We start from the raw sequence: 12,571 nt of genomic DNA on the forward strand, positions 1-12,571 counted from the left end.
AATTATGGTTGATGTTGATTTAAACTAGGCAGATTGAAAAAAAACATGGTGGAACCAAGGAGCTTGTTTTAGAAGTAGCAGAAATAATTTCAGTGGTACCAAGTAACTTTCCTTAACGGGATATGGAATAATTATGGTACCAAAGCACCCAGAAGTTTTACTTGATTCCACTCACTGCACATATCTGACAAATGTTCTGCTTCAGATATATTTAATTTGCATTTTACTGATGGGCAGTATTAGAGTTCTTCACATAATCAGCGGAAACTTAATCATCCTAATTTATCTGCATTTTTCAGTCTATTGATGAGGGAAAAGGATGTTTCCAGTGACTCAATTCAACATGTTATCTGTATTAAACATATTTTGACTGCAGGATGTGCCTCATCACAAGATCTTTGTGAGCTGAAAGGTTTGTCTTATATTTCACGTATGCAGTCAGTAGCGCAAAAAGCAATTTCAGTAGGAATCCCAAATTCAGAGTTTCTTTTGGAAATACACTGATTCATTAAGAAATGACAATTAGATCTCTCTTTAGAACTCATCCCTCTAACACTACCAAAGCAAGTGCTTCCCCAGCTGAGTGAATGAAGCTGTGCATGCTATTTTCACAATATCCATTTGCATGACCACATTTTGCTGAAATTCTGTCTGGAAAGAGGTGACCACCACAAAGTATGACCATATCTCTCCTGTTGTGCTGTGACATTATTTGACTGACGTTTGCCTGAGGACACAGCACAAATCTATTGATGTAGTGCCTACACCCACAGTGATTACCCTGTACTTCCTATAGATATTCCAATATTAGTATCTTTCTCCCCAGTTAACGATTTAATTATTAATTTACTGGATGTGCATCTGCCTTAAAAATGGCATAGTCCACGTCTAGCTTTAGGTACTGAGTTGCCGGGGGGAACGCATTAACAGCACTACAAGGCACAGCTGCCCTGTACCTGTATTTTCTGTTTTCTGTAAGACATAGCATCTTTTGAACTTTCTCTGTGTGATGGAGAGTCACAGACACATTGCACCTACCAAGAACATGCATTCGCATTTTGTACTGCAACATTTTTAATAATACTGAGCATTAGAAATATTAATAATAATTAAAATCTATTTTCTATGTTGAAATAAACAAATACCAATCAATTAATAACTGCTTTTGTCCAGACAAACTCTGGCTTGTGATATAATGTTACAAACTATTCTAGTAATTACCAAATTATTATTAGTTTGCATGAGACTATTTATTGTTTTAAAATATTTGCTTATGTGTTAAAATGTATAGTCCATGCAATATGCCAAATTAGAAAATGAAACAACAGCTGATTTACATCAGCAAAAACCAGCATGAAACATGGCATGTGTTCCTTGCCTTCTCTAAGTGCTATAGAACATAATTATGGTATTTATAAATGTGAATATAAATAAGGCAGAGATTCTAAAACTGTTTAAAAGTGTCTAACAGATCCTTTTTGTTTTAAGTATCAAGGACAGCATCAATGGCTGAACATTTTCCGATACTCTAATACTGCAGAATATTCTAAGTATGTAAAGACTATCTCACAACTCTTAATCCTGTGATCACAGACTGCTGAAATTGCTTCCAGGTGCATAAAGTCTATCCATTTGGGTCCTAAGCTGGCATCTGCTGTAAAAGGATATCAGATTTTTTTAACAGCAGAAGGTGTCTTGGATTTAATTCAGTTAGATATTTAATAGTGGGATTTGCCAGACCATCACTGAAGACACTAGTTCATCTTGTCGCTGCTGCTTGGTCTTCTTGTTCACTCTTCTGTGTCCTTGGCCACCAGAAATGACTAATACTGAACTTGCTTTCATTTTTTTGGATCTCTGTCTTTTACTTTTAAATGAGATATTCTGATCTTTCAAAAGCTCGTAAATGTTACTGTCTTCTGGCCTGTGTTCTAGGGAACTTGATCCATGAGACATAGTAAGGGATCCAGAAGATGATGACAAGTCACTTTTTTGTGCAATGGATCCTACTGAACCCCCCAGCCAAATTGCCGTGTCATGGGCATTACTAAGGGAAGAACCTGGTCTTTCATTGTGCAGAACGTTCTTTTGGTCATCATCTTTAGGTTCTGAACCAGTAAGCAGGCTGTTCCGCAATTTGTTTCTGTTCTTCTTATTTATAGATGCAGCTGTTACAAGAAACCTGACTGGGCCATTGTGTGCATGATACGACACTATTCCTCTTCCTGGAGCCAAAAGAGAAAGACAATTAAAGAACATTATTTTAGTACATTGTTTCACCATGATTAGTGAAATTTGCTCAGAATAGCATAACTCTTAAAACCCTATTCTGCCTTATGTGTACACAATTTACAGGAAAAAATAAGCACAAAAAAGTAATTTAATGTACCACAAGTGATTTAGGACTGTACTAATAAATCACCTGAAACATGGCATTATAAATTTAATTTGACTTACCTTTGTGCTCTGTTCTCACAAACTGTAACACTGAGTTTTCTCCAGTAATCTGTGTTTTTCAATGAATCCTCTTGTACCTCTGTACCTCTTCAAAATAGAGAGGAACACCTGTTTCACTGTAACAGACCCCTCCACACTATGCAGCAGGAATTAAAACTCATCCTTGAAATGGCTGTCTAATTACCATGTCAGATTCATGAGGAAATGACCAAACCATTATTTTTCCCCCCTTTTTTTTTAAAAAAAAAAGTATTTAAACAGTGGGATGTTTATGATCCAAGGAAGATTTACACTGTGCAAATTATTAAAATGTATAAAACCCCCAAATTGTGTATGGCCAAACTCAGAATCTATAACAATATCAGTGTGTGTGGCTTTTACAGCAAAAAAGAAGAGAAAAAAAAGTGGGATTCTATAAAATAGCTACAATACGGGAAAGAGCTAGGCTATCAAAGGGAAAACCCCACAACCCTACAAATCACTCTGTCCATTCCTAACTCCCTAATGCATTCCAGGATGTAATAAAACGTATCCTGCTTTTATAGAAAGTGCAATGATATAAAGATGAATTATCACTATTGGAAGCAAAACTGGAAAAATTCACAATTTTTCAGTTCAAATTCCAAACACAATATCAAAGACTAGAAAAATAGATCTCTAAATGTAACGTTGCTGGATCTGTGAAATATGACATAAATTTTAATCCAAAATAAATGCAAGAACATACAGATGATATAAACCACAATAATGAAAACAGATAATGAAAGAATAAAATGAGAGATTTTCTGATTCTGCAACTATGCATTTTCTTGTATTGCATTTATTTTCACCTAACATAGGTTCCCCATTTATCCTGTGTCATACTGGATTATCACTGCATATTTTGCTGAACACAGAGGATTTAGTTTTCATTTTACATAGTTACATAAGCTCTCCCCTCTCTCCAAGGAAGTTTCAAACAGCTTGCCTCAAAACCTGCCAGCTTCCCACCACAGTGCAAAGCTCAAGCAGAACTGTGAACCCAAAACATCCAGAACACTGGTGTAAAGCCCCTAACTAACCATATGTCTAAAATCCTGCTTCTCCTAGTACCGTAAACATTTGCAAAGTGATACAGCAGTATTCATGCCTTTGTATTTCAAATGCGGTAATATGAAGTAACTCAACTCTCCAAAACACAAAAATCTTGATCATTGTCATAAAAATGAAAGATATATTCTCATATATTCCATGTCTCCTGTTTGGGAAGAAAGGGCATAAAACCAGTTTACTGAATAAACAGTTGGACAACACACTGTTTTCAGCATCTGTGTCTCTAAACCCAATGCATCTATTTTCCCCAATTCTGAAATAAAGATTATTTGCATTCTCTTCTCATCCCCATATATTTGACTGTACTGCATCAGGATTAATGCCTATCCTATTATTATGCCTTAAAGAAAAACAATTGTTCCGGCTCAAACAACTGAGGCAAAACTAGGCAAGTGTCTGGGTATACTGCAAAGCTCGGGAAGAACAACAAATACCATTTCATCACAAAGCTCAGATATATATCTAAACAATGCAGACAATTTGGTAGGTTTACTTAAACTACTGTCAGAAGAGAAAATAAATCTTAAGTATAAAACCACTGGACTTGATCTGTTTGAAAATTTCACTCACCAGTTACTTTGGGAATCCCCTGCAAGCGTGGCACTGGTAATGCTACTATTATACCCAGGTTTGTTCCAACCATCAATAAGCCATGGCACACCAGGAGGCTGGTCACAGAAACACGTTGCTGCCCTGCAGAGTTCAGGAAGTGCTCTATTACTTTAGAGCAATAATCTTTGCCTAGATCAAAGTCACTTCAGACACACACACAGTCAGCTGCATCTTCTCATTCAGCAAAGCACTCATCAAAAAGGCAAATATTTTGCTGGATTGTGGTATTAGAACTTTACATACATGAAAATTTAAATAGTATTACATTTCTGAAACATTCTGTCCTAAATCTCTAAACCACAGTATCTAAAAGTAGACATAGGTTACTCTCACAAATATGCTTTTATATATAGACTTTGTATATTCTCAGTAATAAAACTGAAATTTCATTTCACAGTACTCAACAATATATGCCATAACACACTATACTCAAGACTCAAACCTGTTCACAATTACTTTTTTTCCAAGTTTTTATTCTGTGAAACTGTAGCAGAAGTCCTGTCTCCCCTGTTTGAGTGTGGGTCCCCCATACAAAAATGACATCGACATATTGGAAAAGATCCAGTGGAAGGCAACCAAGGCAAAGAGAGTAGAGCACATAGTGTATAAAGAGAAGTTAAAAGAAGTGCTGTCTGCACCTGTGTGATGGGAGGGTATGCAGAAGGCGGACAGTTTATGTGGAGGAGCATTTAAACTCTGCTGGAATCCTCCAACTTCAAACCCTACATGTTCTTTCATTTATGGTTAACTTTACATGCAAGAGAGCAGTCATTCCCATCTTCACCACAACTCTCAAGTTGTTAATCACTTCATCAGTAAGTAGGGAATTTGGATTCCACATCTGATACAACTTGGATGAACTCACATGTTCCACACTTTGGAAAATGACCTTAATTATGGTGTATCAGAAATAAATGCATTTTCCATCTCATTCCTTGAAGCTGAGCCAATTCACATTCAAGAATACATGAATCACAAACTCAGTGGGAAAGCAGGGGAGGAGTGGCTTGACTGAAGCCCAAAGCACTCAACTGGATAGCAGAAGGCAGACTAGGTCAAGTTTTTCCTCACAGAACTTTACAGTTAACCCAACAATGGTGTGTTGTAAAATACACATGTAGGGCAAGACTTGGAATCCCAGCTCTGTCTACTCAAAACCACATCCTAAAATACTCTAAAGGCATGATGATTAAGTCACACTCGGCAGGTGTAAAGCAGGCACGAGTAAGCTGAAGAGGTTCCATCTGCTCATGCAGACCTTCACAGATACCTATGTTGTTTTCCATAAACTGTAGGTGTTTATGCTGGTAGGACTGCATCATTCCTCCTCAGCTAAACAGTCATGGATGGTCTATGTCTATAGTAAATTACAAGCCTTTCAAAGTTCGGAATTTGCGTTTTGATGGGGTCTTTTGGTTGGTTGTTTTGGTGGTGTTCTTTTTGGTGTGGCATGGGTTTTTATTTGTGGGGATGTTTGGGGCTTGGTTTTGGGTGTGGGTTTTTTGGGTTTTGTTTTATTTTTTGGGAGGGTGGGGGAGTTTGGATTTTTAAGATATTAACGGGATTAATCTAGTTTCCAAAACAAAGCACAAAAGGCACTCCCTCCTTCAGCACAAAAGGATTTCAAACTGTGATGCCCAAACAGTTCTGTACACTGGAGTTTTCAAAAATTGGTATTTGAAGTCCAGGATTTAGAGCTCAGGCTCACTCAAGTTACATATGACATGCAAGTCCTCTACCACAACCAGTGCCACAGCAAGCGCAAAATAACTGCAGGTTACCTTAATCTCACTCCATTTTACTTAAAGCTTGTTTTGCAAACTACAAACACATCAAAGTACAATTTTTAAGCTTTTATCAAAAGCTCCAATTGTACTGTTGCCTTTCAAACCCCACGCAGAAGCATGATGCTCACAATTTAAAACAATAGATCTTTAATGCTTTTTTAGGCATTTAAAATGTAAAATTTTATATGATTTCATACTCCAACCCTGAAGCAACTTCTAACCAATAATTTTTACCAGGTAAAACTGGTTATATGTATTACTGTTTCCATAGGTGAAAACAGTAAATTATCAGCCAGCAACTTAGAATTTTGAACACTGAGCATAACTGCAGGCATGAACCATCTATAGTGAGGTCAAAAGGAAAACTACCTGCTTTGAAATCCTGGAAAAGCAGGAAACATCTGCACCTGAAAATATACTTTGAAATAGCATGTAACAACTAAAAAATATATACAAAAAAAAGTTTTTTTTCTTAAATACTGAAATACTAGTTTAAAATATTAATTTATCTGCTAGCCAAGGTTTGAAATCATATTCTTTAGTTTGTTTTTTTTCCGTGACTTTCTGATATATTTCGAATTCAGAAAAAAATATCCAATTCTGCAGAATACATTATACAGTAAGCACAGAAATTAACAAAAAGGGAAAACGATAAACCTAAATGCCAAAACTAATCAAGTACTCTAATTTTTAAAGGATACTTTTTAGATCACTGTCCCAATGCAGACAGAGCTGTTAAACCCTGTAAATAATCTGACCAGAACAACTTTATGAAGAACAAACCCAGCAATTACACTTATACATGGACAAATGGCTTTATTGCCTATGTTCTGCTCTTTGTTCACCTTTCTCAGGTCTCAATTACAACCACCACCAGACTGGGTAAATCCTCATGTGTTCCCATATAGATCTCCTGAAGTCAGCCATACGTGGGTGCAAGGGCATACTGGTGCCTATCCCCTTACATGACCATGCTGCTTTTACTATATAAAAAATAAGCCTACTGTACAGATCAATTGGGCTGACCTAAAGTTTCCCCCAATATTTTTATTGTTTCCCAGTAGTAAAATCATAAACCCACTGCATTTTATGGTCTGGCATCTGGTAGGGTGGGGACAAAAGCAAGCTGTAAGCTTCAAAGTAGAGTTTGTTTTCCACACAGAGGAAATGATACTTATTTTCTTTGCCTTTCTCATCTGTTTCCAGGAAACACACATACCATTAGGGGATATATGGATATAATCAGAATACAGCACCTTCAGCAGAAATGACCTCTTTGTTGAACAAGTAACCTGTCATCATCCATACAAGCAATGAAATGATATGTATCAAGGTCACAGTAACCTCTTTAAAAGGGCAAACTCTCTTAAAGCTGAAATGAAAAACGTGTTCAAGGATGTTCTTGAATAATGAAATATTGAATGTGACTATGACAAAACAAGTGGGCAGCCTATTTACATACAGCACGATTTTGGTTTTGATGCATTGTGATAAAGGCTGCAAAAAGCTGCCTTTGTTGAGATTTGAACCACTGATCACAAAAGATCATAAACACTAAGCATAAACTTGCTTTACAAATGAAGTACACTGCATTAGCAGATATATTTGACTTCAAGTGTTAATAGATTTGGGTTTTTTTCTGCTGTTCAGCTAGGAGAGCTGCACTTGGCCACTTGTACTGTTGTTTACTAAATAGTAAAATAAACTGTTGCCTGGATCAATAACAATGACACTGCTCTTTCAACCATTCCCTTCATTTCTCATATAGCATTTGTTGTTTTTTGCTGTTTTGTTACAGAACACAAGCTTCTTATGCATTATTAGGAAGTATTTCTGATGATATATGAAGTAAAGGCACTGCAGACCACTCTCGACTGAATATCTACCCCACAGCTGACTCCAGGACACTGGTTTAATTTCCAGTGCTGCATTCCTACACACAAACTTCCCGTAACTCCAGAAAGCAAGAGCCCTTCCAGCTTCATTCTTCATAAGTAGACTGCCACAGATTTACAAAGTCACATCCAGCAGATAAAAGATTCTGCCAGACACATCCTGCTCTTTGTATTACTAAACCTTTCCAAATTGTAAGGAGAATCATGTCCTATGCCGTTTCCCTTACACTTCATTCCCCTGTGATTCTGTCCTGTGGGACAGAATATCCTCTTGAGAGGAGAGGTAAATTCCTTTCTCTCCTCTACAACAAGGAGAGCAGACAGTGGTATTTAAAGCAGCCCTCTCCTAAGAACAAAACGGGTAAATCTAATGCTATGAGGACTGGTTACTAAGGTTATGAGAACCTCCTACTCCTCTATCTTAATTAGTGCAGCTATGCTTTAAATACAGAGCTGCAATTCACAGTAACCATTCCTGACAACAACAGGATTTTCTTATTTCTACTGTATAACAAAAAAATTATTTCATTAACTTCATCAAGTGATGCTCCTCTTATTTACATTGCTTTAAATGGAGACACAAACAACATCTCCAGCCCAGAAAGCCAACCGTATCCTGGGCTGCATCAAAAGGAGCGTGACCAGCAAGTTGAAGGAGGTGATCCTGCCCCTTTACTCTGCTCTTGTGAGACCTCACCTGGAGTATTGTGTGCAGTTCTGGTGTCCTCAACATAAAAAGGACATGGAACTGTTGGAACAAGTCCAGAGGAGGGCCACGAGGATGATCAGGGGACTGGAGCACCTCCCATATGAAGACAGGCTGAGAAAGTTGGGACTGTTCAGCCTGGAGAAGAGAAGGCTGCGTGGAGACCTCATAGCAGCCTTCCAGTATCTGAAGGGGGGCCTATAGGGATGCTGGGGATGGACTCTTCATTAGGGACTGTCATAGGACAAGGGGTAACGGGTTAAAACTTAAACAGGAAGTTTAGATTGGATATAAGGAGGAAATTCTTTCCTGTTAAGGTGATGAGGCACTGGAATAGGTTGTCCAGGGAGGTTGTGAATGCTCCATCCCTGGCAGTGTTCAAGGCCAGGTTGGACGAGGCCTTGGGTGATATGGTTTAGTGCGAGGGGGGCTGGAACTAGATGATCTTAAGGTCCTTTCCAAACCTAACTATTCTATGATTCTATGATTCTATTTGGTCAACATTACGTATTGTTGTCCCTACTAAAATCTTGGCAAAATAAGTCCAGGGTCTTTGGAGTTATACCAAAATCTTACCCTTTTAAGACTCTTAGCAATATTTTGACATCAATTTCTTCACTTTCATTTTGATATCAGTTGAATTTTTACTTGTCTGTTATTTTTTGTATATTAAAGAATTCCTGTTGGATTTCAGAAAACTATCAGAGGTGTTTCCTTTAAAAATAGAAGTTCTGTAAGTCCTCAGTAAAGGCAAATATGCATCTTGTAAATACACGTCTATTTAATTCCTTTTCTGTTTCTCTTTGGGGTTTTTTGATTTTTTTGTTTGTTTGTTTGGTTGGTTGTTTTTTTTTTAATCTCTGGATATACTACAGACCTTGATTTACTTTTTGGCTGCTTTTAGTTCCAAAAGGTCTTTACTGCTGCTTTATTATGTAAATCTCCTAGTCCTCTGACTTTTATATGTTGTTGCAGCACTGTAGGGATCATACAAACAGCCCCAAGAGCTGCTTTGAAAAAACTGAATTTCATTTTTAGAATGGATTCTCCCCTGGAACGTTTGTTGTAATAATGTTCTAGTCCTGAAATAAATTTCCATTTCCATTCATGGCATGCTGTCTGTAAAGACACTGAGGGGGAAAAAAAAAAGGAACTCAAACGGGGAAGAGTGACACCAAGGAGATATAATTAGCTAAAACTTTTTTAAAGAAGATGGTTTGTTACATCAGCAGTTTTATTGCCATGGCAATGGACATTAAAGCTAATTTTTATTAAGTTTTTATATGCAGAAAATAGGTGAGGGAGGCCCTACTTCCCTTTTCCCCCTGCTATAAACATCAGAACATAATCAAAGTTAACTTTTTTACCACTGCTTTTGATTTCTTTGCATAACTGATGAATTTAATCAAATCACTTATTTGAAGGATGGCCCTTTGCTGCTGCTCAGTGTTGGAACTACAGACACCACACATAAAAAACACCCTGTCTAGAACATAATATAAACAGACACAATTTAAAATAGACCTTATTGCAAAGCTAATGTCATCTGAAAGAAAACATGAAAAGAAGACAAAGAATGAGGAAGTGAAGCACTTTTGAAGCAAGATTATACCTAACTGTTGTAAGAATATAATCTCAGTGTGTGAAATGCTGGCTTCTCCTAGAAACAAAGTGACAAAGCTTGTGCACACGTTGCCCATAAAAACTGCAGCAGCTTGGTCCACTGCAGTCTATGAACAGGGAGAAACAGAGAGAACGGTTGTCGTCTCATGGAGAACTTACACTCAGCCATGCCAGCATCACTTTTCCATCTGTCCCTTTTGCTAGCAATGCCACAGCTCCCACCTGATGTGCTGATCCTCAGGTCCTAGCCATTCATTTTCAAAACTGATACAGGCCAGTACAACTGTCTCTAATAGCTTCTGTTTTAAAACTCTTAAAGATCTGTTAGACTTTATCCCAGCAACCACAGGTTCCATCTTCACTTATAAGATCAACGTCTTTATTCAACAAATTAAAGTTCCAATCCAGCAAAACACTGAACACACTCGAAATGGCAGCATGTGAGTGCTTCAGCTGAGTTCACTGGGTCTACAGATATAATTAAAATTAAGCAAGTGGGTTTTGGTCCAATGGACTCCATTATAATAAGCTCCAGATGCAAATGCTAAACTCTGCAAAGCAAACACATTTTTATGGTAGACTCCATTGTCCTGCTGCTTCAGTCACAAAAAAACACCCCAAGCCCGTCCTTGAACAGAAGAGTCCACCTGCTTACCCGTACAATTACATTTATAACCTCTGAGGAGGACAGCTGCTACTCAATCAGCTCACTATACACATTGCTTTTCTGGGCAGGCAACAGGCTGTGATTTATTAAATAGTCATGAGACAGTTATCAGACTCAAAGTCCTAGATGGACCTTCTGATTCTGTCCTAATCTACAACACTCTGGAGAGTGTTGTACATAACAATGATAAAGACAAAACAAAAATGTTATCACGTGATGTGATTCAGCTACCTGGTAACATATTGTGAACAGGTGTGGCAATGTTAATATCTTGGAGGTGTTTCAGTGTCTCAGTGTGGAACAGGCGAAGCGTAGATCCAGATGTAAAGGCAATCCAGATTCCCACTCCAGCAACAGCCATGTGGGAGATGACCATCCCTTCCTCTTGATGGGCTTCAAAATGGCTCTGTAAGAAAAACAATGACTCAGGGGGGGAGATGAAACTGAGGAACATCATTCAACCTTCTTTATCAGCTTTTTAGTGCATGCATTGTATCTCTGTTCTCCATGTCAAGGGCATGTGTCCTCTGCTCAGAACTTGTTCTGAATACTGCATATGATGCTTTAATTTTCATGTTACCCTTAATTGAAATACATCTTCATTAGCATGGAAGGATTCTCAGCCTAAAGACAGAGTGACTTCACAGCAACTTAGATACTGTAATTATTAAAACTCTTATATGGTAGGGGCTGGCAAGCCTGCAACAGCTCAAACTTAAAAGGCAGTTTTATTTCTTTATTGATACTCCTTTGGGAAAACTACCACAGATGAAGTACAGATGAGTGGGCAGATTTCTTCCTAATATGTTACTTTTATCTACAGCAGAACTCCTCTTCAAACAATAAAAATATTTCTTCTGTTCTGTTAGGTGGTCTTTTCAGAACACAGATAATAGAATCAAGGAAAAAGTAATTTTCAGAAATAATAGATAATTTATGAATATAAATACACAGTTATTTGCTCACCTATGTATATAACAATGTGAGCCTTAATACTGTGGCTTGCTTTTTGACTCAGACACTTCTGATTTTCAATAGTATTAGTTTGGGCTTTTTTTTCTGTCCTTCAAAATATTGATACTTCTCATTAGAAGCAACAAAATCCACCTGAAGGTAACACAAGACTTTGAGTGTAGATGTTTCCCTTGATCTAGTGCCTTCCCAATGAAAACTTCTACATGGCTCTGTGAAGGCCAAAACCTTTCTACATGGCCCTGTTAATGTGCAAGACAGATCTGTAGCAAAGTTCTTTAATTATTAACAAAAAGTAGGGATTTTTTTTCCCAGTTTTATATTGAAAGTAAACTGCCTCTGAAGTTAAACACAGCCTTTTAATGTTGTGCCAGCTATTATCAAATACAGACAGCTAGTATGATAAACATAAAAGTTCCTTGGCTAAGTAAACGACAAACTGTTCCTTGGACAGAAATCTCTTTCTAAGGGATATGAAAGTAAGTATCTGCTCCAATATTCATACTACATAAGGTACACCTAAATTTTCTATACATTGTAATTAAGATTTACACTTAGTCATTCTGCATCAAAATCTGAATTACATGTTGCTCGGGATAAGCCCTTATCCTAAGGCAGCTGTATTTTGAGTATATTAGGGTTATAGATACACTGTTCAAATTCTCCATCTAAATTCAACACCCAGTCTAAGATCATAGATAAATAAAGAGAAGTTTAATCTTTCACAAAGTGTAACTTCTAATATTATACTTAGTAGACA

The 12,571-nt window shown here is 37.4% G+C and overlaps 1 protein-coding gene and 1 long non-coding RNA gene across 2 annotated transcripts in view; one reads left to right on the forward strand and one right to left on the reverse strand.

Moving 5' to 3' along the window:
* LOC133214571 (uncharacterized) overlaps positions 1-2,267 on the forward strand; it is a 12,085-nt gene extending 9,818 nt beyond the window's left edge. The window contains exon 5 of the long non-coding RNA XR_009726152.1: positions 2,163-2,267. This is a non-coding gene — a long non-coding RNA (uncharacterized LOC133214571). The remainder of the gene's footprint in view (positions 1-2,162) is intronic.
* ARHGEF10 (Rho guanine nucleotide exchange factor 10) overlaps positions 1,051-12,571 on the reverse strand; it is a 107,528-nt gene continuing 96,007 nt past the window's right edge. Inside the window, exons 28-30 of the mRNA XM_061357532.1 lie at positions 11,071-11,245; positions 4,120-4,242; positions 1,051-2,225 (exon numbers count right to left, since the gene is read on the reverse strand). Coding sequence (XP_061213516.1) covers positions 1,711-2,225; positions 4,120-4,242; positions 11,071-11,245 — 813 coding nt within the window. The 3' untranslated portion in view covers positions 1,051-1,710. The remainder of the gene's footprint in view (positions 2,226-4,119; positions 4,243-11,070; positions 11,246-12,571) is intronic.

This window comes from Neopsephotus bourkii, unplaced genomic scaffold (genome assembly GCF_033783945.1).
Source record: "Neopsephotus bourkii isolate Nb327-2 ecotype Australia unplaced genomic scaffold, CSIRO-AGI_Nbou_v1 NB_908, whole genome shotgun sequence".
In the NCBI taxonomy this organism is placed as follows: Eukaryota; Metazoa; Chordata; class Aves; order Psittaciformes; family Psittacidae; genus Neopsephotus; species Neopsephotus bourkii.